This window comes from Lagopus muta, chromosome 5 (assembly GCF_023343835.1).
Source record: "Lagopus muta isolate bLagMut1 chromosome 5, bLagMut1 primary, whole genome shotgun sequence".
Classification (NCBI taxonomy): domain Eukaryota; kingdom Metazoa; phylum Chordata; class Aves; order Galliformes; family Phasianidae; genus Lagopus; species Lagopus muta.
Genome location: NC_064437.1, coordinates 35,298,517 through 35,322,414, shown reverse-complemented (window position 1 = coordinate 35,322,414; position 23,898 = coordinate 35,298,517). Strand labels below are relative to the sequence as shown.

Here is a 23,898-nt window from a genome sequence, read left to right as displayed (position 1 = left end):
TCACTAAAAAGGACAAACTGTGCTGCTAGAAGATGGAATGACCTGTAAACGGTTCATGCTTGGCTGAGGCACAGCGCTCAACCTGGAACCTGACAGCAAGCTTGTGGTCTGTACCAGATGGGCCTATTCTTTCCCAACATTTTTGTAGCACTGTATTCCGGCATCATTCATTCAGGATACTTCTTAGTGGGTCCAAAAATCTGAATAGTATGCTCCTAGTGTTTACCAGAGCTCTTGAAGTACAGTTGCTGCAGACTTTTACCAGTTCATATACTTTCTGTTCCTCAAAGACTTTCTGGGAATGCTTTCAATAAACAGTTAATGAGAAGGAGCATAAAGCCACATCTACACCTCACTGTAGCAGAGACCACCTAGCAGCTGTCACAAAGGCTTTAACACTACTCACGCTGCTTGAACTATACTATGTCAACATATGGCCGCCACTCTTCCTCACCTGTTTTTATTGTACTGATCAGAGAATGGGCAAAATGAAACAAAAGACTGCAACTTCTTAAAGTAAGCCAATTCCAAATAAACTCCTTTTTATAGCCACCCACCTCCATTTTTATTTTTTTTTCCTGACTACTCTGTTGTTTGACTTGAATAGCTGATCCAATTTCCTTAAAAAGAGCAAGAGCAACCTTTCCACCATATGGATGTTTAATGAACCTGGGGGAAGGTCCACTTCCAATTCATTTTTCAAATACTGGCTTTTGAAATAAGGATTGCCAAACAAGGCAGCCCATATCTTAGGACAGAACAGGAGAAATGTTTTAAGATCAAACATTCGGAGCTTTTAGCATTGTGCATAGTTTTTATTGTAAAGAAGCTTAAATTGGCATAGAGGTGAGGTATCACAGGGACAAAAGTCTTTTTTTGCATTCCCTTTTGCAGCAATCCAAACAGCTACAAAAATAAAGAGTAAAACCAGAATAAAATGTAAATTTATAATTTTAATAATTTGTTCAAAAAATGAAATCTGGTAGGTTTTTTTTTTTTTTCTTCCCTGCTTTTAACAGCAATCCTGATGCATTTACATAGATTCTCTCATTTAAAGAGATTCAAAACTGACTTTCAAACTAAGCAACAACAATTAAGTCTTTTGCCGAAGTCCAGTAAAAGGTAAAAAGGGAAAAAGAAATAATGAAATGATAGCACTTCACGGAGTTTGGTCGAGTTCTTTAATGCCCCAAAACACTTGAAACACTACCTGCTACACGTAAAGCTTCCTCCTAAAGAAGTGCAATGTTTGGAAAGATCTGTGCATCCATTAGTAAATGTAGTAACCTCTGCGTTCAAATGCAAGGGCTCTTTTCGAATAGGCATTAGAATTGTCATCAAGAATAATCGTAGATTCATAGAATGACAAGCTAGTTTCAAAGCCCTGCTATGTGCAGGGTCACCAACCAGCAGACCAGGCTGCCCAGAGCCACATCCAGCCTGGCCTTGAATGCCTCCAGGGATGGGGCATCCACAACCTGCTTGGGCAACCTGTTCCAGTGCCTCACCACCCTCTGGGTGAAAAACTTCCTCCTAATATCAAACCTAAACCTCCCGTTTCAGTTTAAAACCATTCCCCCTTGTCGTATCACAATCCACCCTCATAAACAGCTGTTCCCCCTCCTCTTTATATGTTCCCTTCAAGTACTGGAAGGCCACAATGAGGTCTCCCCAGAGCCTTCCCTTCTCCATGCTAAACAAGCCCAGTTTTCTCAACCTTTCTTCATAGGAAGAAAGGAAAAAGGAATAAAGAAAGGATCAGGAACATTATGCAGCTGTTTTCAGGTTTGAACTATACAGAGAATAGAAAGCAGGCTAAAAAAAAAAAAGTGAAAGCATCACTAGGTCTATTATGAATAGGAAGTAGAAAAATAAGGGAGAACCTTTCAGGGAAAGCAAGGAGGACAGAACATAAGCAAGACAGATTTCCCATATCAGAGGAGGACATGGATTAGGAAAAATGAAGTTGATAGGATTTCATAAAGCAAAACCCCTGAAATAACATCCTTCATTTTCTTAAGTTTCTGTATTCATCCCTGGAAATATGTAGAACCAAGGTTTCTCCCCAAATCCATGGGGTGCTGCAGATGGGAACCTCACAGAAATCACCTCCAGAGTGACTGCAGCACCTCTACAGAAGTGAGCCCTAGGAAGCTGCCCACCAGCACCTGGTCTCTGCCTTACCCTGCAGATACACACAGGGCAGATTCCTGAGACATGCAGACACTCCTAAGCAATACCATTTCAAAGTCCTTATCTGCTCTCTCGTCAATTCCTCCCCCTCCCCTGGTTTTCCTTTTCTCCAATCTGCCAAGATTTGTAAATATTTCATTAACTGCCTACTTGCATTCCTGCACTAAAATCTTTCTAACAATAGAAACCATTCTTGTCCTGCACAGTTACACTGCATACTGCACAAGGTCATTCTGCATTTCTTTCTTAGTATTTTTGCTCCCAGAGGAAAAATGCACTAATAGCAAGGATAAAACTGCTCCCTTCTAGTTGCTACAGGAACTAGAAAATGGTGTGTTAATTACCAGCACTGAGAGCTCTAGTTTGAACAGCATTAAAAGCAGAAAAACAAATCTGGCCTAAAATAAAGAATAATCATGTCTTTAAATCTCTAATATTTGGAATCCACAAACGGCTGCTCAGTCATTATAGCTATTGTTATGGCAAAAGAAAATGACTTAAAGCTTGAGGATGTGTTTGTCAGATGCTGAGAGGACACCAAATAGTTCTTTGTGATGACAGGTTGAGAAAATATTGCACAAATATTTGTTTAACTCAAGAGCCAGGCAAACGACACCATCTGAACTGCTTACTAGTTAGCACTAGTACTAAGTTAGCACTAGTTAGCACTAGTTAGCATGCCTCAGTTTAGGTCTAGGTTCTGAATTACAGAGAAAAAGAGTGAAAAAAAGAGTGTTAACCACAACCCAGTTTTCTTGTTAGAACAAAAGAATCACAAAAGCTTTTTGCAAATGTAACATTTGTTGTCACCATCACAAGGCAGCAACACTCCTAACAGCTTGTTTTAAGGGCAAGAAGTAGAATATGGCTGAATTAAATTAAATTTAAACAAGGAACTATGGAAGGCCTCCTAAACTGTCAGTGTCCATTTAGTGAAGCTACTTTCCCCTTTGATACAGTGAATTTTACCTGAATCACAAAACGTAACAACCATCACAACAGGGCTCCTAAAAAAAAACACCTCTGGTGACCAGTGCTCTAACACGCGCTCTTCTGTCACAGCACAGAGGCTCAGCTCACTCCAGACTGCTTAAAAGGGCTTTCATTTGATGTAAATCAGGAACAGAGACATCTGTGGCTAAGAGGGCTTGAGAGCTCACTTTTGCTTGACTCCCATTATTTTGATGGAATCTGGCAAACAGAGTAGTTCCTTGAAACAAAGCTGATGACACTTTGCTTGATATTTCTTAATACTCAAGTTGAGATTTTCATTTGTTTATAAGAATTTACCATTTAGAAAGGATTCGATACACCTCTCACTGTCTCCTGTAATACTCCAATTTTGGCCTTGCTAACAACATCATTTTCAGTTGTTTCAAAGCACCAAATGTGTATGAATGGGAGGAAGAAAACAGCATGCATTAGAAAATAATGTGCATCATGGGCTAAATATATCAGTTGTCTTCCACTTCCTTGTTTAAAATTAACTACATATTTCACCATTGTGGGATTCTATTAACTCACACATAACTATATTCAGAACATGACTAAATACATTTCAAACATAGTTTGAACAGATTGCTTTCTACTATCAGAAGCCCCTTTGTTTAACTCAAGAGCCAGGCAAACGACACCATCTGAACTGCCTACCTTGGGCACTAGTTAGCATGCCTAAGTTTAGGTCTAGGTTCTGAATTTACTCTGAATTAACTGTGTCTCATCTCTACATTTTTTCCCTCAGATCCATTAAAGTGCTGTACTGAAGAATTCAAAAATCATTCAAGATTTAAGTCCCCCACTTCACCTATAAACCATACTTGTGAGCTAAGGTACAGGGAAATGCTCAGATAGACACTTTCAGTGTTGAATACATTACTAGGGGGCTCAGCAAACTCTACTGCAGGAGCAAAATGCCCCACGGCCCATTGAAATAACTCTTCTTAAAAAAATCCCTGCTTGGTGTTTTCCATTAACTGTCCTGATAAAAAAAAAAAAAAAAAGTTATGAAAGATGAGAGAATTCTTGTTCCCATTGCTCAGATGCTAATAGCAACATGGTGATGTTCTGCCATAAGCGGCAGGAATGCAGCCAGGCTATTAAATGTTGTAGCTGGCAGGATTACTTACATTTTGCAGCTGGACTCGGCTTTGTGCCATACACTCTGACTTTGCCATCATGCTAGAAGCATTTAGGCTGTAGGTTTTCCTATTCTGCGTTTCTTTCAGCTGTTCATGAATTTGCTTTGTTTGTTTCCTGCAGAAAGAAATAAAATTCATGTAAGAGCGAGCTAGTTTCAACTCCTACTATAGCCACGATGTTTATATAACTAGGGGTCCTTTTTTTCCAAACTTCACCACATTGGAATAACCAGCTGCATTAATTCACCAGTGTCTAATATTTCAAAGCAGTGGTCATTTTCTGGAGAAGCTGAACAAAAGAAGAAAAGAGCTCTTCTCTCAAAAATGTCTTCTATTCTCAAATTACTACAATAGCATGCTGGCTGTTTTAGCACAGAAATTTGAAAGAAAGATTATCTACAACATATTTAACAATTGCAAGTAGGCCTGGATATTAAAAAAGCATTTTGCTCAGATTTGGAACAGAGATTTTGGCAAATACAGCAGCATTTGTCTCTGTTTGTTATAAAATGTGTGACAGAATCAAACATTTCTGCTAGCAGCTCATTAGACTTCACCTACTATCTTGCATACATCAGCTTTTGCTTACATGCTTTAATCTGAAAAAAAGCATCAATAGTGTATCTGAGGCTACTTTTGACATATTACACTATGATCCACTATGTCACAGCTGACAATGCCTCTAAGACAAGTCATTTGCAATATTCAAGAGATAACTATATGATTAAAAACAGCTTTATCTTTCTTCCGTATTATATTGACAAACTGAGTTCTAAAGTTCTACACATTATTGTGGATTTCAGGCAGAAAGCTCTATTTTAAGGAAGTATTTTTTCCTCTGCCAGCAGATAAAGCTCAGTTAAGCAAATACAGTCAGCAGAATATATTTGAGGCCTTTAATCGGAGACTGCTCTTTTGGAAAGATACACTGTTGGAGTTCTAAACGAGAAATAAGTCCCCACTCCTAGTTTAATTCTTTCCTTCCTACCTTATTCTCCTCAGCAGATGCACTGCATGCAGCAATCCTACAAAGACCCTGGAGCCCACCCAGCAAGGTCAAGGACTGGCCAGCAGCAGCAGCCCTGCTTCGCTGTGCTATGCACAGCTTCTGTACAGCAGCTGATGCTGAGCCAAATTTCAGCAGGCAGCGAGTGATTTTTAACATCACAACTGAAATTCTATAAGGTAATATACAAGGAAAAACAATTTAATAATTAGTTTCCCTTTAATGTTCATGTAACCTAACGCTGATGTTAGGTTTATGCATATTCATTTTGCCAAAAAATAGGATGCAGGATTATAAAATTTGAAATTAATAATTTAAAGTTACTGCTTAATATATTTATTTCGTATTTTTAGTCTTTAAAACAAATGAGTCTTCTGTGTTTTACTTCACAGATATTCTGCAATAAAGTATTATCTTGGCAAGAAAATGAAGTCACTGGTCATCTATAAAATCCTAAGCCATAAAGAGAAGCCCATTGCTTTTTACTGTGGTCTCCCCTCTGTTGTTAACACTTAAGAGTAATTTCTTTACTACTGTGAAATGAAAAATTGGAAGGGTATGGTGTTTAGTTATAAAGTTCTAACTTGCCCAGAGAGAGTATATTTTAAAGGATTTTTAATACAGTGTATAGCAAATCACATACATCTAGCAGCAGGTATTATACAAACATCAGAATGAAGAAGTCAGGGTCTGCTTCTTCAAATAAACTTCCTTTTCCCTGCCAGATTGTGCACCATTCAGTTTCCCTAGATGTTAAGTAATATTTGATAAAAGTTAAACAAGAAGATCATCCCCCAGACAGGAGGAATGCTTGGATAACCTGCAAGCATGATGGAGACATGTCTGCATGATGAAAAGATCTGAAAATCTGTTGTGCTAACACACATCATGGTTGATTCATTTTAACTTTGCTGCTTCAGCCTTAACTTCACTTTTATACACTTGAGACACTGGGCAGCATCACAGATACAATAATGTTTTATGCGGCCTCCATGCAACCCAGTTGAGGCACTCTTGTGTGGGCCAGGAGCTTCACATGGGTGTTCAGATCAAGAGGGATGGACAAAATGTTTTCCTTAGTCTCCACTGACTTGGAATCATGCTTTTAAAGGGAGTGTCCCAGGCTGACCTGTACTGAGGTGAGCCTGGTATGCAACCACGGTCACCTGCTGAAGTTTGAGTCAAGGCATTAGCAGAAAAACAACATGCAGACTGATAATTAGTTACTGACTCTTTCCAGGCTTTTGTGGGAATGGTGCTAATAACAAAAGGGGAAAAAACCTCATGAGCAGTGAAAACATTTAAGAAATCCATTTGAAAGGCAAGAGAAATTGCAGTGTTACTTAACTTCTATAGCTTTTGACATCTCCAGCTATTTCTGCATAGCCACAGCATTCCCATCTCCTGCCTTAGATTGGGCAAACTCTACTACCTCACCTGTCTGGTCGTCATAGATTCGGTTATCTAGACAACAAACAGGCATGCTAACTTCCTGTGAAGGCAGGGACAAAGCAGTGAAAAGGCTTACTTTCTGGACAGTTTGCAAGATGGGACCACAATCAGGCACTTAGGGATTAGTATGCTAACACTGCTGTGCTTCCTATGTTTGAAAGGACCTCTTGACAGAACTGAAGGTGCTCATTTTCTCAATACTTCTCAAAACTTCTCAAATTTCAGATTCCAGAATCTGGCATAAGTACACTTCAATTCTTCTCAGTAACTCCTATCAGTTACATCCAATAATAAAACACAAACCTGAGATAGGAACCACTACAGTCCTCTGAGTGCAACTTTGATGCATTATTTCTACTCATTATTTTTAAAAATAGCTGCCCCACCACAGAATCCCCTTGGTTTATGTTCCTGTCAGACTCTAGCTCGAAAGAACAGTTAAATAGAATCCCTTAAGTCATTAGAACAGGTAAGGGGGGTTAGAAAAAAAATGAACCAGGTCCAAGTCTTCACTCAAATCATGTGCACAGTAGTGCTGAAATTTGTGCAGGAAGGGGAAAAAAATAAAAAGATCTGGTGATTTTTCCAGTGTGCATTTCTCCTTTTCCTGAGAGAAAGCTTGAAACATTATTTTTTTCCTGCAGAAAGTAGTTTTCATCAGATTTCCTTCCCATTAAAATAAATTTATGGTCTGTGTGTATTCAGATAAGCATCTAACTTCTAAACTGTAGAAACCTCCACATTCTTAATACTCGGCCACCATGGCTATCCTCATGCAGATAATATTTATATTGATGCATGTTTTCTCATTGGCTCTAGTTTGAACAGCAATGAAGGATGATGGCCATACAGAACATATTTATAAATGTAGTGGCGTTAACAAGCACATCATGTAATTGCCATGAGGTTTGTGTAGTCAAATTACACACACAGCAATAAATATTAAAGATAATGTCCAGTGGAGAAGATAAAGAAAAATAAAATGAAAAGTATTTTGCTTGAAAAAAGTTTAGTACAGATGATTCCACCTTAGTTATACAGTTCCACATCCTTGTGAACTAGAAATACTCAGTTATGCAGCTCACATCATCAGTTTACAACTCTCAGCTAATGGCTGCAGTTATCCACAAGGAACTCGACTGTGCACACACTGCTAACTTTTGCCTTTATTCCCAGCATACAGAAAAAAGAGGGACATTATGGAAAACAAAATGCAGAACGAAAATTAAAAAAAGGTATCATAAACCTTTTGTTTTCAAAATAAGGAAGTGATTAATGCCAATTATTGTCCAGAGAAAGGAATACAAGGGACACAATCTCTTCTTTCCTGGTATAGGAAAACAGAAAGGACATGTAATACTTGTTGTTTGTGTGCATGGCTTTTTGTTTTGTTTTGTTTTTTCACTTAGATATTCTAGCCATGGAGAACTGTTCTAACCTGCCTGGAAATAACAACAGCTTCAAACAGAGGGGAGAAACTGAAGAACTGGAAAGCCGTAAAAAGGACAGAAGCTGAAAAACAAACACACTAGACAAAGGCTCTTACTTTGTTTTGAAGTAGAACGCTGCACAAAGCATGCCCACTACGACTATGCCAAAGACGATACAGGAAATAGACAGCACCTGGCGCTGGTAAATTTCTTCGCTCTCTGTAAACAGCAAAATTGAGAATTATGAAGGCATCAGAACACAGTACTTGTAAAAAGTGGATTTCTGTACAACATGGTTTCACCCGTGATGGACAAATATGTGAGATTTTGGAGTTCTGAGTTGTCCAGTTCCTCAACAGAATGAATGTTTCTCTGAACCTCTCATCTCGTAGAGGTATGGTCTCCTAGGAAAGTTTTACAAAATGGTCGCCAAACACATTCAAAGATACATAAGCATAAAAATTGGGGAAGTTTAACATTTTCTTTGCCCTACATGCCCCTTTCCCACTTTTTAGAAGATCATGCTTCCACTGTCAGTGGAATAAAGAGCCCTACAACCATGGAGCTTAACTGACTTAAGGCAAGATCCATCAGAGCTCTCCCACAAGACTCGGGAGTTCATTTTTAGCTACCAGAAAAATGTCAGTTTTTTTTTTTGTTTTGTTTTGTTTTGTTTTTCTTTTTTGATAGCATGGTTATTCTTATATAGTGAAAAAATTAATTCAACCAACTTTGGATTCCAAAAACTATTACATCACAATGCATCCTGGAAATCTTAATTTTCTGAAGTAATTTCGTTAATAAACCTCATCACCTACCAATTGATTTCAAAACAGGAACAGAATGAATTTTAAAAAAAGAAGAAAAAAGCTAAGAAAACAAGAGAAAGATCTCATTCATGACTACAGACAGAAGCTGATGGGCAAATGGAGTTTCACACACTGAATTTATCAAGAGCTCCTACATATTCTATTATATTTTTATTAATTCTACCACTTCTATAGTACAAACTGTTATAAGATTGTTGTTTTAGGGTCACTTTTCCAAAACATATAGCACATAAAATAATTTTTTCATTCATGAGTTTGAGGTAGAAAACCAACATGGAGGATTATCAAAGCACAGTACAAGCTCAGTACACTGGCAAAGCTACGTTTCCTTTCTAAGTCAGAGATCTTCAGTGCAGAACCTCTGTAAACATAGATACCAGACTCATGTGTTAAGTGGGTTTACAGCAACTCCACATTCTAAGTGTGCAAGGCTCAGGGTTCTAAGAAGAAAGAATGTATGACAACAACAAGATTAAACTGGGCAAATATTGGAAAAATCATAATCTAACTGGAACTTCAGTTAAATACTGTATTTATTACAATGAGTAAATACTATGTACAGTGTCCTCATCAGTACTAATTATTTATAACCCAAGCAAAAAAATACACAGACTACTCCATTGCCATTTCTAAACATTTGGATTTTTCAAGAACGATTTGTCTCTAGTGAAAGTCCAATTTCCCTATCATAAGCTGTTTCAAAAAAAATTACAAGTAGCAAACATTTGTTTCTTAATTACTTCTTTACTTGCTCACTCAAAGAATAATATAGTGATTAAGAACTCATTTCTACGATGCAAAACATCCTCAGCTCCTGTTGACTTTTCTTCCTCATTTAGTTTTGAAATTCTAGATGTTGTACTGTTATGGCACTGTTTTAAACATAACAAGAAGCAAATATAGTAACCTAGGAAGTCTGAAACATAGCCAGAAATGTAATTCATTAGAAAACATTGGTGATATAGCAATAAAATAGATTTCATCAGAGCTTTAATCCCATTCCTTACAGCATGAATATAATTTGGATCTAGACAGTAAATTCCTATAGCAACCAACTATGGATTTGGGGCTTCTTGTTCCTTGTTTTTCACTACAGTGCATAAATACAGAGCTATCCACCTTCCATTTCCACTACAATGCTCATAGGACTGATCTTATGCATTTCAAATCACTCTGTCATGGTGAACACACTGCAAATAGTTAAGGGATTAGTCAGCTTCACAACTGTCAATCTATTCTGACTCAATACCAATTTCAGCACGTTCTGCCTAAGATCACAAATAAAACATACTTACAAACAGTAATTTCACTCAGACATTGCATATAATTAAAAAGAAACAGATGTAAGCCTTGTGAAAAAAAGACCTACTTTTGCTTTTCTGTCAACTTAGGTGTCCATTAAAAACTTCATTGCTTTTGTTGTTTTGTTGAAACTATGAATTTCACATGTCCATGGTCTTTCATCAGTTCTGAATAGCTATCACTGTCTTGTTAAAGATGCTTTAGAATACATTTTACCAAGATAAAAGCACTTCAGAGACTGGACAATATTATCCTGCCCAAACCACTATGTGAAGATTTAAGTCTTTTGTGTAGACTGTTTAATCCCTGTCATGTCACTAGCTTTCAAGACATTCTGATCAATGCTTTCTTTACTTTCTGTTTATTCCGTATGGCGCGTATTTAAAGAACCAGTTATTGATTAGCTTAACTCCATTAGACACCTTTGTTCATTTTTTTTATATCCTTTAAATCTGTGTTTATGTATTGGACTCCATTTTCCATCTCAAACATCTTAAAATATAATCAGTTTAGCATTTTTCTATTCTCAAGTCTTCCACATCCTTTTAGTTTTTCCTTTAAAAACAAATCAAAGCCCTTCCTTTTGACAGAAATTTAATCTGAATCTCCCTGAAAACTTTGAAGGTCTCCTCATTGTTGACATGCTTTAAGTCCACCATTGCCCTGAACTTGTACAGTTCAATTGAGCTCTCAGAAGCTGAGGTGTGCAAATGAGGGCCCTTGAACCTAACGCATGATAAGCCAGAGAGCTTCAGCAGAGTGCTACTGAGTGTTCTTGCTCTCACAGAACAGAACACCAATGAAAATAATGTGCAAAAAAGAGAACCAAAGATTACTTCTCCTTAGCTGTAGATGCATCAGCCTACACAGATGCACGTATTCACACACTGTAACAAACTACCCAAGGTAATCTAGATTGTGACTCAAATTATTAGATGTCTCTCTCTACCGATAATTATTCATACATTCCTGGTGAAATAGACTATCTTGATTACATTTTATTGAAATAAACATTCTAGGGAGAGATTCCTCATTTAACCAACAGGCAAGAAAACGATGCAGCTAAAACCCAAACTATAAGCTGATGTTGATATTCTTGGATAATCCAGTTAAGAATGCAGAACAGTATTTCCATTCAGCATTGAAATTATACACATACCAACAAACATAAACCAGCTGAACAATAAAACAGTGAATTGATTCAACTACTTTGTTTAGTGAAAATTATGGAAAGAATGATCCATTAAGACAAGACAAACTCATGTGGAGCATTAAGTCCCTCAGGACAGGTTCCTGTAGGCAAATCCTCATTCACCATGTACACCATTTACATATCCAGCCCACTTTTATTTACATCATTGATTCTTTCTTGTCTTCATTGCCACAACAAACTTAACTCACCTTTCACCTTGCCTCTTTCATCATTCTAAGCTTGAATTCAACTTCTCACACCTTTACTACTAAGCTTATTTCACATATTTGCTACTGTTATGAAATATAAAATTGACTATTGGTGACCCATGAAAGCAATGCTTTTTCTAGTGATCACACTGCAGTCAAATTTAACCTGTCACTGAAAAAAGTACGTGTCATATTCCAGGTGTTGTGTTCCCTTTTGATTCTCTTGCTCTTTAAAATTTACTCTCAAAGGCTGTCCTCTCTCTGCTTTATGCATATGGAAAGACCTGCTGAAGCATGCACATAAAACTTCAGAGGATAAAATGTGTAGGACAGACATTTTTCTCATGATTGCTACTTCTGAAGAATATAGTGCTTTGGTTGTGTAAGTAAGTTGAAACATGTCTCTCCTTTGTAACTTTGCTATAAAAGAATAGGGGTATGGGTTCCTTGAGAAAGAACTACATGTATTTCTATCCATACAACTGAGGGAAAAAAAAAAATCAGCTAACAAAAACAGATTAATGTAGACTTTGTTAGCCTAACGTACAACACCATTACCAGCCATAATCACTTGATCCTCTAGTTTTATTGTATATTTTCTCAGTTCATTGAAATAACTTTGAAAGTTATTCCAACTATAAAGAACTGCACTGGCCTAGTGAAAATTATAACAAAACACAAATAGTGACTTTCATATACCTCAGTAGCATCATTTGATATTTAGAAAATTACTGGTGTCCTGTATACTCAGAGGACCATATAGAAGTCTTCTGTACAACAAAAGAGGAGGACTGCATGGAAACTCAGTGCACATTGAGATTTCCAATGAAGCATGGATTATCACAAATGAAAAGGCAAATGATTAGTTAAGAGCATATTTCCCAATATACTTAGATTTATATGTGACAAATACTGAACTATATAAGGCGTTCTAAATATAATTTATGAAGAGAATAAAAAAAGACTGCAAGTTCCACAAAACAATCTGTGATTGCCTCAGCATCAGACTTTCAGCTCTCCCAAGAGTTTTCCCTGTTCTTTCACTTGCAAAAACCTGCCACACAGACGCACTGCCATATGCTGTGGCTTGTTCTAAGGCAGAGTGATTTAGCAGTTAAAATACGACAAGCCGCAGTTCACAAATTTCTTTGACCTTGGGTAATTCAAGAGCCTTACATCTTCCATAACCATGAGGATAATGCTTCCTTCTCCTATTTCAGAGTTTAATACGATAAACTTTGATAACATCTCAAACTCAAAAGGAAGAAGCCAATGAAAATAAATAAAAAATAGAAAAACCTGTCCCAGCTAAGTCTGCTCCAATTTCATTAAGAGCCTATGTGCTCTCACATACAATGCCATGCTTTTTTCTAGTTCTCAGATATCTTTCTTAGTCATTGAGTTTTCTTCCTTTGACTTGTGTCTGGGTAGAATTCTCTTCTGGAAGGGCTTCAGAATACTTCAGTTCTCAAGTAAGGAACGGAAGTTTGTACCCCATATCACTTACAGAAAGGGCAGTGTCAAGGTTAATTGCACAGATTCACATTTCAGGCTAGAACTGGATCAAGATAACTTCTGCTGGCTAACGTTCACAAAGCATTTCATAGCTGTAATAGTTAACCTCTCTTGGGAAGAACAGTTCCACGATTCCAGCGGTAACAAAGATTAAGAAAATACATTTTCTTGTGCCCATGGAATGTCTACAGCAAAAGTACCTTACCAAGAGCAAAGTGAAATAGATGTAGTTCATTATCTATTACAATTGCATGACATTATACAATGTTTGACTATTGACATTTAATCCTAGTGGGATCATTTTCTGTGTATGCAGAGGACAGAGAAGGAAAGGACGATTGCTCAAGCTCTTTGAACGACCTATTTTTGAGTACTTGATTCTACACTATTAATACTTCATTAGCAGTGGTTTTGCATGGCATATTGCAAACTGAAGTAACAAATTAAGCAGAATGTTAAAAACTCATCATGAAAAAGGGATGCAAAGGCAGATGATTCTAACCCTGAGCTCTCAGGGTCAGTTATTTTAGGTTGCTTAGTGAAAGGCCAAGTCTCATAAAATTAATAAACCAAAATCTCATGAAAAAATAGGTCCATCAAACCCACTCTTAAAAAACAAAATAAAACACAAGCTAGAAAATGAAATCACTCTCCACCTTTTGTCTCATTCTATTTTCAAAAACAAAACAAGAAAAAATTGAGATGGGCTAATGTTAAATAAGAATGTGTAAAATATTTTACAATAGGATTGAACATGCTAGCATTCTTAGTAATTACTACTTGTTATGATGTGAGTATTTGATAAGCCCTTTTAAACAGCAAGATTTCAATTTCTGAAGGTAAATTAATTTTAACTTTATCTTCCTAAGAAAACAGTAATTTCCTTTTATCTGCAGGCAACTATAGTTTTTATCAGCTATAAAGAGTGTTCAAATCTAGCAAACGTTCAAAGCCTCAGTTAAGTACTTTCAATATAATAAACGTATTAAAATAGCTTGAAGTAGTTCCATAGGCATTTAGGAGTTGAGAAGTAGCTTTTGCATTTTTTTCAGAAAATGTTTGGTTAGGAGTTTTTCCTATATTGACAACTTACAACCAGGACAACACAAGTCTGTTCTGATCTATTTTCATCCCACTTCTAAGATTGTTAAGATTATTCATTTATTAACAAAATTCACTAAATAAGTCTTATCAGCCTCTGTGTGCATGCTCATTGCTGGCACTGATCTAACTGCTATCGAGCTAAGAGTTAAAAACATTTGTGTTTTAGTAACTTCAGCGTTTTAGCTGGTAGCTAAGGCTTGAAGACATACAATCAAGTCTTATGTCACTTTTGCTTACTGAGAACCACAGCTTTAAGTATCTCCAGTTTCTACTGATGCAAATTTAATCATTTAAATGAGGTCAATCACCATCAGACCAGTCTCAGTGATGGCAAACTAACCACAGAATGACAGTATGCAAAAAAATGATTTAGTTTCATGGCCAAACACCAACCAAGCAGATACTGTGCACAGTTCAAGCTTAGAGTTTATAACATTGTTGATCAGTCTCACATCTCATAATATCACATTCTGATATCTCATACTATCATATAATTTTGAAATCATTTGAAATTTGGGTAAGAAAATCCACATATGCACAATAAATCACAAAATCTGAACGACAGTCAATGGTCTTCCATTGAACAAAGGAACTTGCAACATTTGCTGCGCTGCACATAAAAACACTTCTAACTTCTCACAAATATGTAAAAAGCTTTCAAGTGTAAATCACAGCAGCTATGATTTACTGTATAATTTTCTTTCCAGAAAGGTTTAGATACGTTTGGCTTTTACTTTTCAATTCTTATGGTTTTTGTTTTTAATATATATTCTTACATGCTGTTAGTTATTTGCCAAGTCCTAGAGATCTTTCAGGATCACACAGATTTCTCTTAGATCATTATTCCTTCGCTTTCTCTGACTGTCTGTGTAAATGCTACAATTCTGTATGATCATCTTTAACTGGGAGGTAAGAGTAGTAATAGTATGCTATCCCGGTTCCACAGTGACTCACTGTCTTGTGTCTCAATTTTTGGCTGCTTCTGGCATATTTTTCTTCTCTGATTTTATCAGCTTTAATTTTTTCTTTTTTTTTTTTTTAATATATCTTTTAATAAAAAACCATTTTGCTCTTTCAAAATGTTGTTTCTATCAACTTTTTTTTTTTCCTTGAAATCAGCATGAAAAATCTTTCAGCAAAATTTCCACTCAGCATTCACTCTTCTTGTAATGGGACCTTCTGTTTCTGCAAAGTCCATTTTCTCAAGGGCTCAGCTGTGCCTTGCAGCTCTTCTGAGGTCTTGGTTCAGCCATACTTCATGTTAATAAACGGAGGGATTAAAAGGAAGGACATTTAGACACAAGACTCTTGCATGAGTTAATACACATACATGTATACTGAGATTAACCCAAGTTGGGACTATCCCAAGTGCAATAGGTATCAAATCAGATGCTTAACTGTTGTACTCTAAGTCACTGTATGCATAACTCCATAGTTTGGAGACAACTGTTACATAAAAATATTATAATAATCTTATAATGCAACAATATTGTTTAATTCTGGCTTGCTAATTCCTTAGGTGATGAGGGTTTTCTTATTTGAGACCATAGGCATACCTAACATCTAATGTAATAACGTCTTCATTTCCCAGCATGTATTTTATTGTATCTCAGATCTTGCATTGCTGTTACCAGAGAAGACCAATCACTGGAATTTCTCCCACGGGTGAGGCTTATATATTCTGCATGTTGCTCACTTACCAATATTGAACATTTCATTCAAATCTCAAGCTAACGTCAGAGCTGCCAAAATATATTTAACAGCTACTGTTGATGGTTACATTAACAGAAACTCACGGTAAGTCAAGCAATATTATAATTAAATACTGTCTCTGTTTTGACTACTGCTATTTAAACCAGGGTGATTTTTATTTTTTTTTAATCTACAGAAAACCAGTGACAGGAGAACTAGAGAAAATTGTTAGTAACCTGAAACCTGAAATATTTGAGTAGAAATGTGATCTTCTACTCGGGAAGGCTTTGGAGGGTGAGAGCACTGAGCACAAGGACTTGGCTGCAGAAAGATACGACACAGGGTACTGCATTGCTGCCGAAGTACAGCATTTCACAAACAGGACTTGGCAGGCACAGGTCTACGTATTTACTCTCTTTTTGTTTCAAGTCCCAACTTTTTAACCTGGCTCCTCCTTCCAAGTCAAGTGATCAGAGATGGATGAAACAACCAGGAGAGAGAATGCCAGACGGAGCTGAACAAGTATCCCTCACAGCACTGTTACCACTGGTGCTTCTCTTGAAACCATCCCAGCGGAAGCCCCCCAGTGCATGAAGAATTAAGGGACTGTTTACTTGTGCAGCCAGTACTTGTTCTACTGATTTTCCCTAGCTACACCATGAGCCAGGGGAAACAAGAAGGAGACCTGGCTGTGTGCACTGCCCAGGTACACTGGCATCCCCCTGGCCTTGTTACAAAACATTCCTGTCAGGTTCACATCACAGCACATGCGTGTTTGATCACTGTAATGACTACAACGCTTAAGGCAGGATAAATCCCTACAAGTAATCAGAGAGCCACCCAGTCTATGTTGGCAGAGGGAGAAAAGTCAGTATGGCGCCTGTAAGCAGCTATACTCTTCCTTTAATCCTCCAGAGGCATTTTGCCAATGAGAGGGATAATAGATCCAGTGTTCATACAGAGCAGTGGCAGATACTTAATGTCTATAAATGCGAGTAGCAGTGTTAAGACACGGTTAAGCCTTCAGCCCACGAAACGTCTAGCAGACTCACTCTGTGTGCTCACCCCCGGTAAGGGATCTAGTTTGTGAACTTGGCAGTAGCTACAGGTAAGCAGCAGGCTGCCAAAACCAAACTGCTTGAGTGTCAGCTAGTCTGGGTACATGACTGCTGGGACTGCTGCAGTGCAAGTCTTTTCAGATGCCTTTGCTTCAGGATTGTCGAAGGGGATTAAAATCTTTAGCAACTGCCATATTCCAAGACATCTATTAGACATCCTAATTGTGCTCACAGATCAAAGAAAATTCTTAAAATAGTTAAAAATACAGTTTTCTTTATTCTTCTAACTCCTTTTACTGGCCTCCCGAAATGATAAGTGCAAAAAACCAATGTATAGTCCCACCTCCATATATGAATGCATTCAGACACATTTTAAACACCTGTCATAGCCCCAAAGGATGCAACCATATGCTTCAAGGCAAGGATGCACATAACCAGATTTTTTGCTAATAGATTTTTGCATTTCAAAATCCATGACATATGCTGATCTTTCTTCAAGAATGAAGTACATGAACTGTCAGAAAAAAAATCCACAAACCTGCCACTTCAAACAGATGCATGGTGATCCAAAACCTTACAGTGCAATTCTAGTTCTTTCAGTTTACAGAATAAGGCATTAGACTCAGCAATAGCAGAAGTATTTTCAGAATGATGTGCTATCAGTTTATAGTTAGAAGTGTCTTAAATTACAAAAAAAAAAATTATATCTAGAGGAAGTTATTAAGAACGTGGAGACAGCAGTTCATGGCAGAAAGACAGGACAAAATGGGCTGCATTTGTGATGAGAGTTGCCAGCTGGATATGAAGAATAAGAACCTCTTTGACAGCTCTCACCTGCTTTCCTTCTCTGAGAACTAGAGAGGAGATTCCTTCAGAAGGCCTATCTTCATCATCATCTTAGTGGCATACCTCTAACTTCTGCTCTAAAGCAGAATCAGAAAACACCATTCATCAACTTGACAACATATTGCCATCATCAATTTAGAATTCTGACAGTACTGCCAGAGAACACAGAATTGACATGTGGAAATACTAATTACGAACTAAGAGGAATGAGTTAAATAAATTGTCATGAAAAAGGTTAGGACTTGAAATATTCTCAGTTCATGTGATTAAAGGAGAGATCAAATCTCAGTTCATCTGTCTTTTTCTCTAACAGTATCTCCCAGTAATGAAAAAAACTGTTCAATGTGGAAAGCCTGTGAAGAGCAAGAAAAATGGTCTCATTTCTATGCTTCTCATTTTGTGTCTTTTCAGCTTTGTCATCAGCAGCAGGTTCACAAATGCCAATTACTTCTCATGTTTTCAGATTATGTTTCAATTAAGATGGAGATGTTCCACAGGAAAACATAAGATTAGCAGGTAACAAAGTTAAGGTACTGTTTGCCCAAATAATCTGACACAGCTAGCATTTGATAAATTGCTACAGCCTGCAAGTCCATTGATTAGAACACGGCTGCCAGGGAAGCATGATGCTCAACAGATACTGCCAAGCTTCCAGGTATGTCCATTAATTAACTTCAAACATTTACTGAATTATTAGCTCTTGACCAAGGCTAGAAACACATCAGATGTAGAATTATAGGTGCTACACTTTTTTTCTTTGCAGTGTTTCAGCTATCAGAAATTGCTGTATGCTTGGCCTCTTCCACAGCTAGCTCTCAGGCCTGACTCACTGGGCATTCTGAGGGTACCTGTCTGTCAGTAGTGCTTCAGTAACTGGTGGGAACAGTGACTGCTACATCATTAACATCCACAATGAAGTTGCTGATAAAGCCTGAATTTAGCATTTTGGATGCAAAGTGAGGAAATAAAGCCCAGGTTGTATCTTGTTTCTCTATCTACATTTGACTCATTTGAACAAGACTAACACTATATTGAAAATACAGGTGTACTGCAGGCTAGCGCAGACATGTCCAATATCTATGAACAGAAAAAGGTTTTAAGAGAAGATGATTTTTAGAGGAATCAAGTTTAAATGAAATTAGATCATTCAGACTAGTGGACCTTAGAGCTATGACCAGAACACACTTTTTCTATGACTGGAACAAACTTGTAAGAGTTGCTGGCAGAGACAAGAAAGTTTTAAGATGAAATTTGATGAATAACAAGTTAATAGTTGGGAATAACATTCAAGAACACTCAACTTCCTCACAGGCCAAGTTTCCTCAAACCCCAGTATCTTCTCACTTGCAGCTTTAATTATACCCTTCTGAATATTTTCATCTTGTTGAGTCTTCTTTTCAAGTTGGAAATCTTGAAGTGATACCTCAGATGAGTTAATGCAGGAAAATGCATTCCATCAACAGCATAGAGTACAGTGAAACTAGCTAGAAACAGTGGGACTGATTCTGGTCTACACTATAATATACAAAAGAAATTTCACTAAGAACAGCCACAATGGTGTAAAACCAGAGAGAGATCAGACTGTGTACAACCTGACGTTACTTCACATTGGCTGGAACAAGATTTGTCATTCAGATGAGAGTTTTCTGCTTATGTTTTGTCCTAATTAGTTCTTATTGAACAAATAATCCATTTCCAGATATTCTTAATTGGCATATGGAACATCAAATGTTCCAAAATGTGGAATCAGATTTCAGAAAAGACAGAGAAGGAAGTAAACCACCAGCTATGTGTCCCAATTTAGCAAACCCTTCATTGATCACACTTCTATTAGGTAATGCCAAATTTCAGCTCATTAAAAAAAAAAAAAAAAAAAAAAAAAGCAGATAATTTACAAGAGGATGGCTTTTGAATTCTCTGCAATCACATTTTGAAACAGTGGCCAGGATGCTCACTGAACATACTGCATACTTGCTCTCACCTGAACATGCTGCTCCATGTTTTATTATTATCCATCTCACAGACAAAATCACGTACTGAGTAATTTCTGCACTGAAAGGTTACAAAGGTTACAAACTTTACCACTTTTTTTTTTTTTATACTGTGTCAGGCAGAGTACTACAATTCTGTAATGACTCCTTAAACTAAGTAATTAATTTGCTATCAATGAAGAGACATTGAATATCACACATATGCACATGACCTGGAGATATGCTGGCTTGGCTTTAAGAAAGGTTGGAGATACAGAATTCAAGCAAAACACCATTTTTTTTTTAAATGTTATGATTAATAGTTTCATATATTACACAAATACTGCCTCATTGTTTGTCTCCAGTAACATTCAGCACGTGCCAGTGAATGTCAATGAGTGTCACTTTTTCCACGTGAAGGAATCTTCACAGCACACCTTTCCTTCATATGCACTTCCATGTCAGATGCCATTCTGTCAAATCACCCTTCTGCTGCCATGTGTCACACAACAAAGTATAATGGAATATTGGTGGGAAGGTTCAACTTCCATACCACCAACATCCGCCAACATAATAACATAGGAAACACTATTTGTGGAGCAGCCTTCGTACATATGTATATACAGGTTACCTTATACACACACACACAAACACAGAACCCTCTTTCTCTGTCAGTCCCTCTCAACTCTTGTTTCTCTGCATGTGATCTCCTCTGGCAATATGAGACCACAGCTAATTATGTCACCACTTCAGGTGACTCAAGTGCCAGCGATGGAACTTCAGTAAAGAAATGAAGTAGCAAATTCTCTGAGCAAAGCCAAATACCCAATAAACCTCCACAAGTAACAATTTTGAACTAGACATAAGTTTTCACTTTTCCTAGTTGAAGAAGACAGAGAAGAAACGTGGGACTGAGTTTTAATCATACTGTTTGTCACAATGTGGGACTTCCTTTTTTTTTGCTGTTCCAAAAGTGAAAATCACATGTTTTGTGAAATAAATCATGTATGCAAATCACATCTGTATCTGTGCAACAGAGAAAATGCTTCCTTAGCAAACAAACTTTCCTAGCTGCAACCCAACTCAGTGTTCCACACACTTGTTGCATAGAACTATTGTTCAACAGATTTTGCATAACTCTTAACCTCTGAATATGTGAACGCACACTGCATTTATGGTGAAAACCTGCAGTACTGCCTACACGTTATCATTTGGCAAACCAGAGAGTAGTAAATGAGATTTTTTGTAGCCTCGTAATTTAATATGGTATTATTATGCCATTATATTGATTGTAGTTTATAGTAGAGGATATCTCCAACAGCAGTGAAATCAACAGTAAATTTATGTGACATTTTCTTACAGCAATATAAGCAAGACTAAACAAAAATCACTTAATATCTTGAAATAAAAGCAGGCATTTCTCAACTCAACAACTTACACTGAGGAATAATAAGAAAAAAAAAATTTTAATGATTGCCTAAACTTTTACTTCTTCCCATCTGCCTTGCTTCCTGTCTCTGCTTTGGGAAGCCTCATGGGTTTAGCAGAAAAAAAATAAAGGATGATGCCAGATGTCTCTCTTTACAAGAAAGAAATAAATAAGTTTTTAAAAAGCCCAGCTCTTTTTTTTTTTTTTTCTTCCCTAAAGAAACTCCAAACCAAAATTTCTATCATATGCATTTAAAGACATACATTGGTTCAACATGGTAGCTTTATGTACCTTGTCCTGTTTGGTTAATGGTACACTTGCTTATCTCCTAACTTATAAATATCCCCAAAGGCAAACTGTCAATAAAGGTACGTTTTGAAGGTACCCCAGAGAATATAGTCTAACTTTCTTTAATGTCTTCTGAAAGCCCTCATCCTAAAACATCCTATCTACCTAGTTTACAAATCAAAAGACACCTTGCTATAATATTTCCCCAAGGAGCAATGCAACCTTTCAGGAATAATGTAACTTGTTATACTGAAGCACTTTACGTGCCTATTTCCACCTTTCTGTATGAAATATATTCCTACTATTAGAATTCCCAAACTTTTATCCAGACTCCTCTCACCTCACTTGCTTCTTATTTGTAAACAAATACAGCGTACTAATATAACAGTTCAACTAATTAGAATGAATTATACACGTATATATTTCTACTTCTGGCTGGGCAATAAGAACTCTACCTGCTAGATTACAGAGATACTGCTCTTAAGGGAAATATTAGGAATACCTTATATTTGAATTAAATCCTGCTTAATCCAAATGTCTGATTTCCATGTAATAATCAATTGGCCATTACAAAAGATGTTTAATAAAAAAGCTGCAATGTTTAATAAAAAGTTCTAATAATATAATAAGTCATTTCTGAAGCTTCTGGGAATCATTTCCTAATTAGCTTTCTGTTTAAGCATTCATGCAAAAATCTTTAAATGGTTTGCAGCAAAGTTGGATCATTTTTATATAAAATGAATTTAGGACAGACACAAATTGCAAGATGTACAATTCTAAAATGGCCCATGTTTATTCCCTTTTTCTTTTTAATTTCATGTCACTGATAACTTTTGTTTACTAGATATTTTATCACAGAATCAAAATTTTGCCCTTAAAGTGACTGGTTTATGTCATGCTTCCAGTTAGAAACTCCAGTGGCTGAAGTACTCTGTAATCCCATAAATCTCTTTAAAGAAAAGAAACAATGCCAGCTGCTCATTCCACAGAGTCACAAAGCCCTCTTCTCATATCACAAAATTAAAGGCTACAGATAAAACAGGCAATAAAATCAAACTCCTTCTTAATAATTAAAAAAACAAAAAACCAAAAAAACTCACCATAAACTGAAAGGCTTTTTTGTATTCGAAAATATACACATATGAAATGAGGAAAAAGCCACTTACGTTAATTGAACAGCCCATCTGCAATACCTCCGCTATTTGCAGCCCATACAACATGGAGTGAACCAGTAGAGAAAAAGCCTTTGAACAAATCCAATCCTAACAAATTTTACCTTCCCAACTAAAACTGTACCCTTTTTCTGTTGGAACACATGGACACGATTTAGCGGTAGGGAGTTGGGGTAGTAGGGGTTTAGTTTTGGTTGGACTTGATCTTGAAGGTCTTTTCCTACCTGAGCTATTCTATGATTCTATTTGAAGTCTATGGGAAATGATTAAACAAATAATACTAAAGAAAATATAATTACTTAGCACTGTTCACTGGACTACTGAATACTCTTTCACATTCTCACCCACCAGAAAGTACTCTCCAGAGAAATGTGCAGCATGCAAAGCAAAGGTTCCAGAAATTTGTGGCCATGTGATACAAGCAACATTATGAAGAAAAATATTTTCATCTTAAATTGAAGCAAGTACTACCAGATAATAAAACACAAGGCTATTTAAGTCAACTGCCAAGGGAGAAGAATTTTAGACAAATGCCATGCTGGGAACACTAGGTTTTGTTGTTATTTCTTTTGACATTAACACATTGATTACAACTATTTCCACTAATGAGCAGTAATTATCACTAATGAGCATGCAAAGCTATTTAAGAGCTGCAGTTTATCAGTTTACTTGGTTTACCATGCAGTGCAATGCATGGCAGATTACTTGCACTGTATTGCTTTTCTTCCTATTAACAGAAAAATAAAAATGAGTTCTTAATTCCAATATATGAGTTGAAGAGACTAAGACTAAAAATTTTTTCATGTATTTCACAGAAAAGTGAGTCTTACAAATATTTAGAGATACTTGTCAACTCTTACCCTAATTGTTTTAATTCATCACAATGGAGTGTAGTAATTGTTATGATGTGCATCCCATCCGTATTATTTTTTAGCATTCTTTCAAATCTGGATATGGGGTTTTTTAATGACTTTTTCAATATTTAAAAAAGAACAGATTCATTAACTAAAATTATCTCCACACTTCTCACTTAATAAAGAAGTAAATGAGCTTAGTTCCACTGATTCATGGT

The 23,898-nt window shown here is 36.7% G+C and overlaps 1 protein-coding gene across 2 annotated transcripts in view; it reads right to left on the bottom strand.

The window, feature by feature from the left end:
* NRG3 (neuregulin 3) overlaps positions 1-23,898 on the bottom strand; it is a 395,586-nt gene that overhangs the window by 20,536 nt on the left and 351,152 nt on the right. For both annotated transcript variants that reach the window (XM_048944625.1, XM_048944626.1), the window contains exons 5-6: positions 8,336-8,438; positions 4,320-4,446 (exon numbers count right to left, since the gene is read on the bottom strand). In XM_048944625.1, the coding sequence (XP_048800582.1) occupies positions 4,320-4,446; positions 8,336-8,438 (230 nt within the window). The remainder of the gene's footprint in view (positions 1-4,319; positions 4,447-8,335; positions 8,439-23,898) is intronic.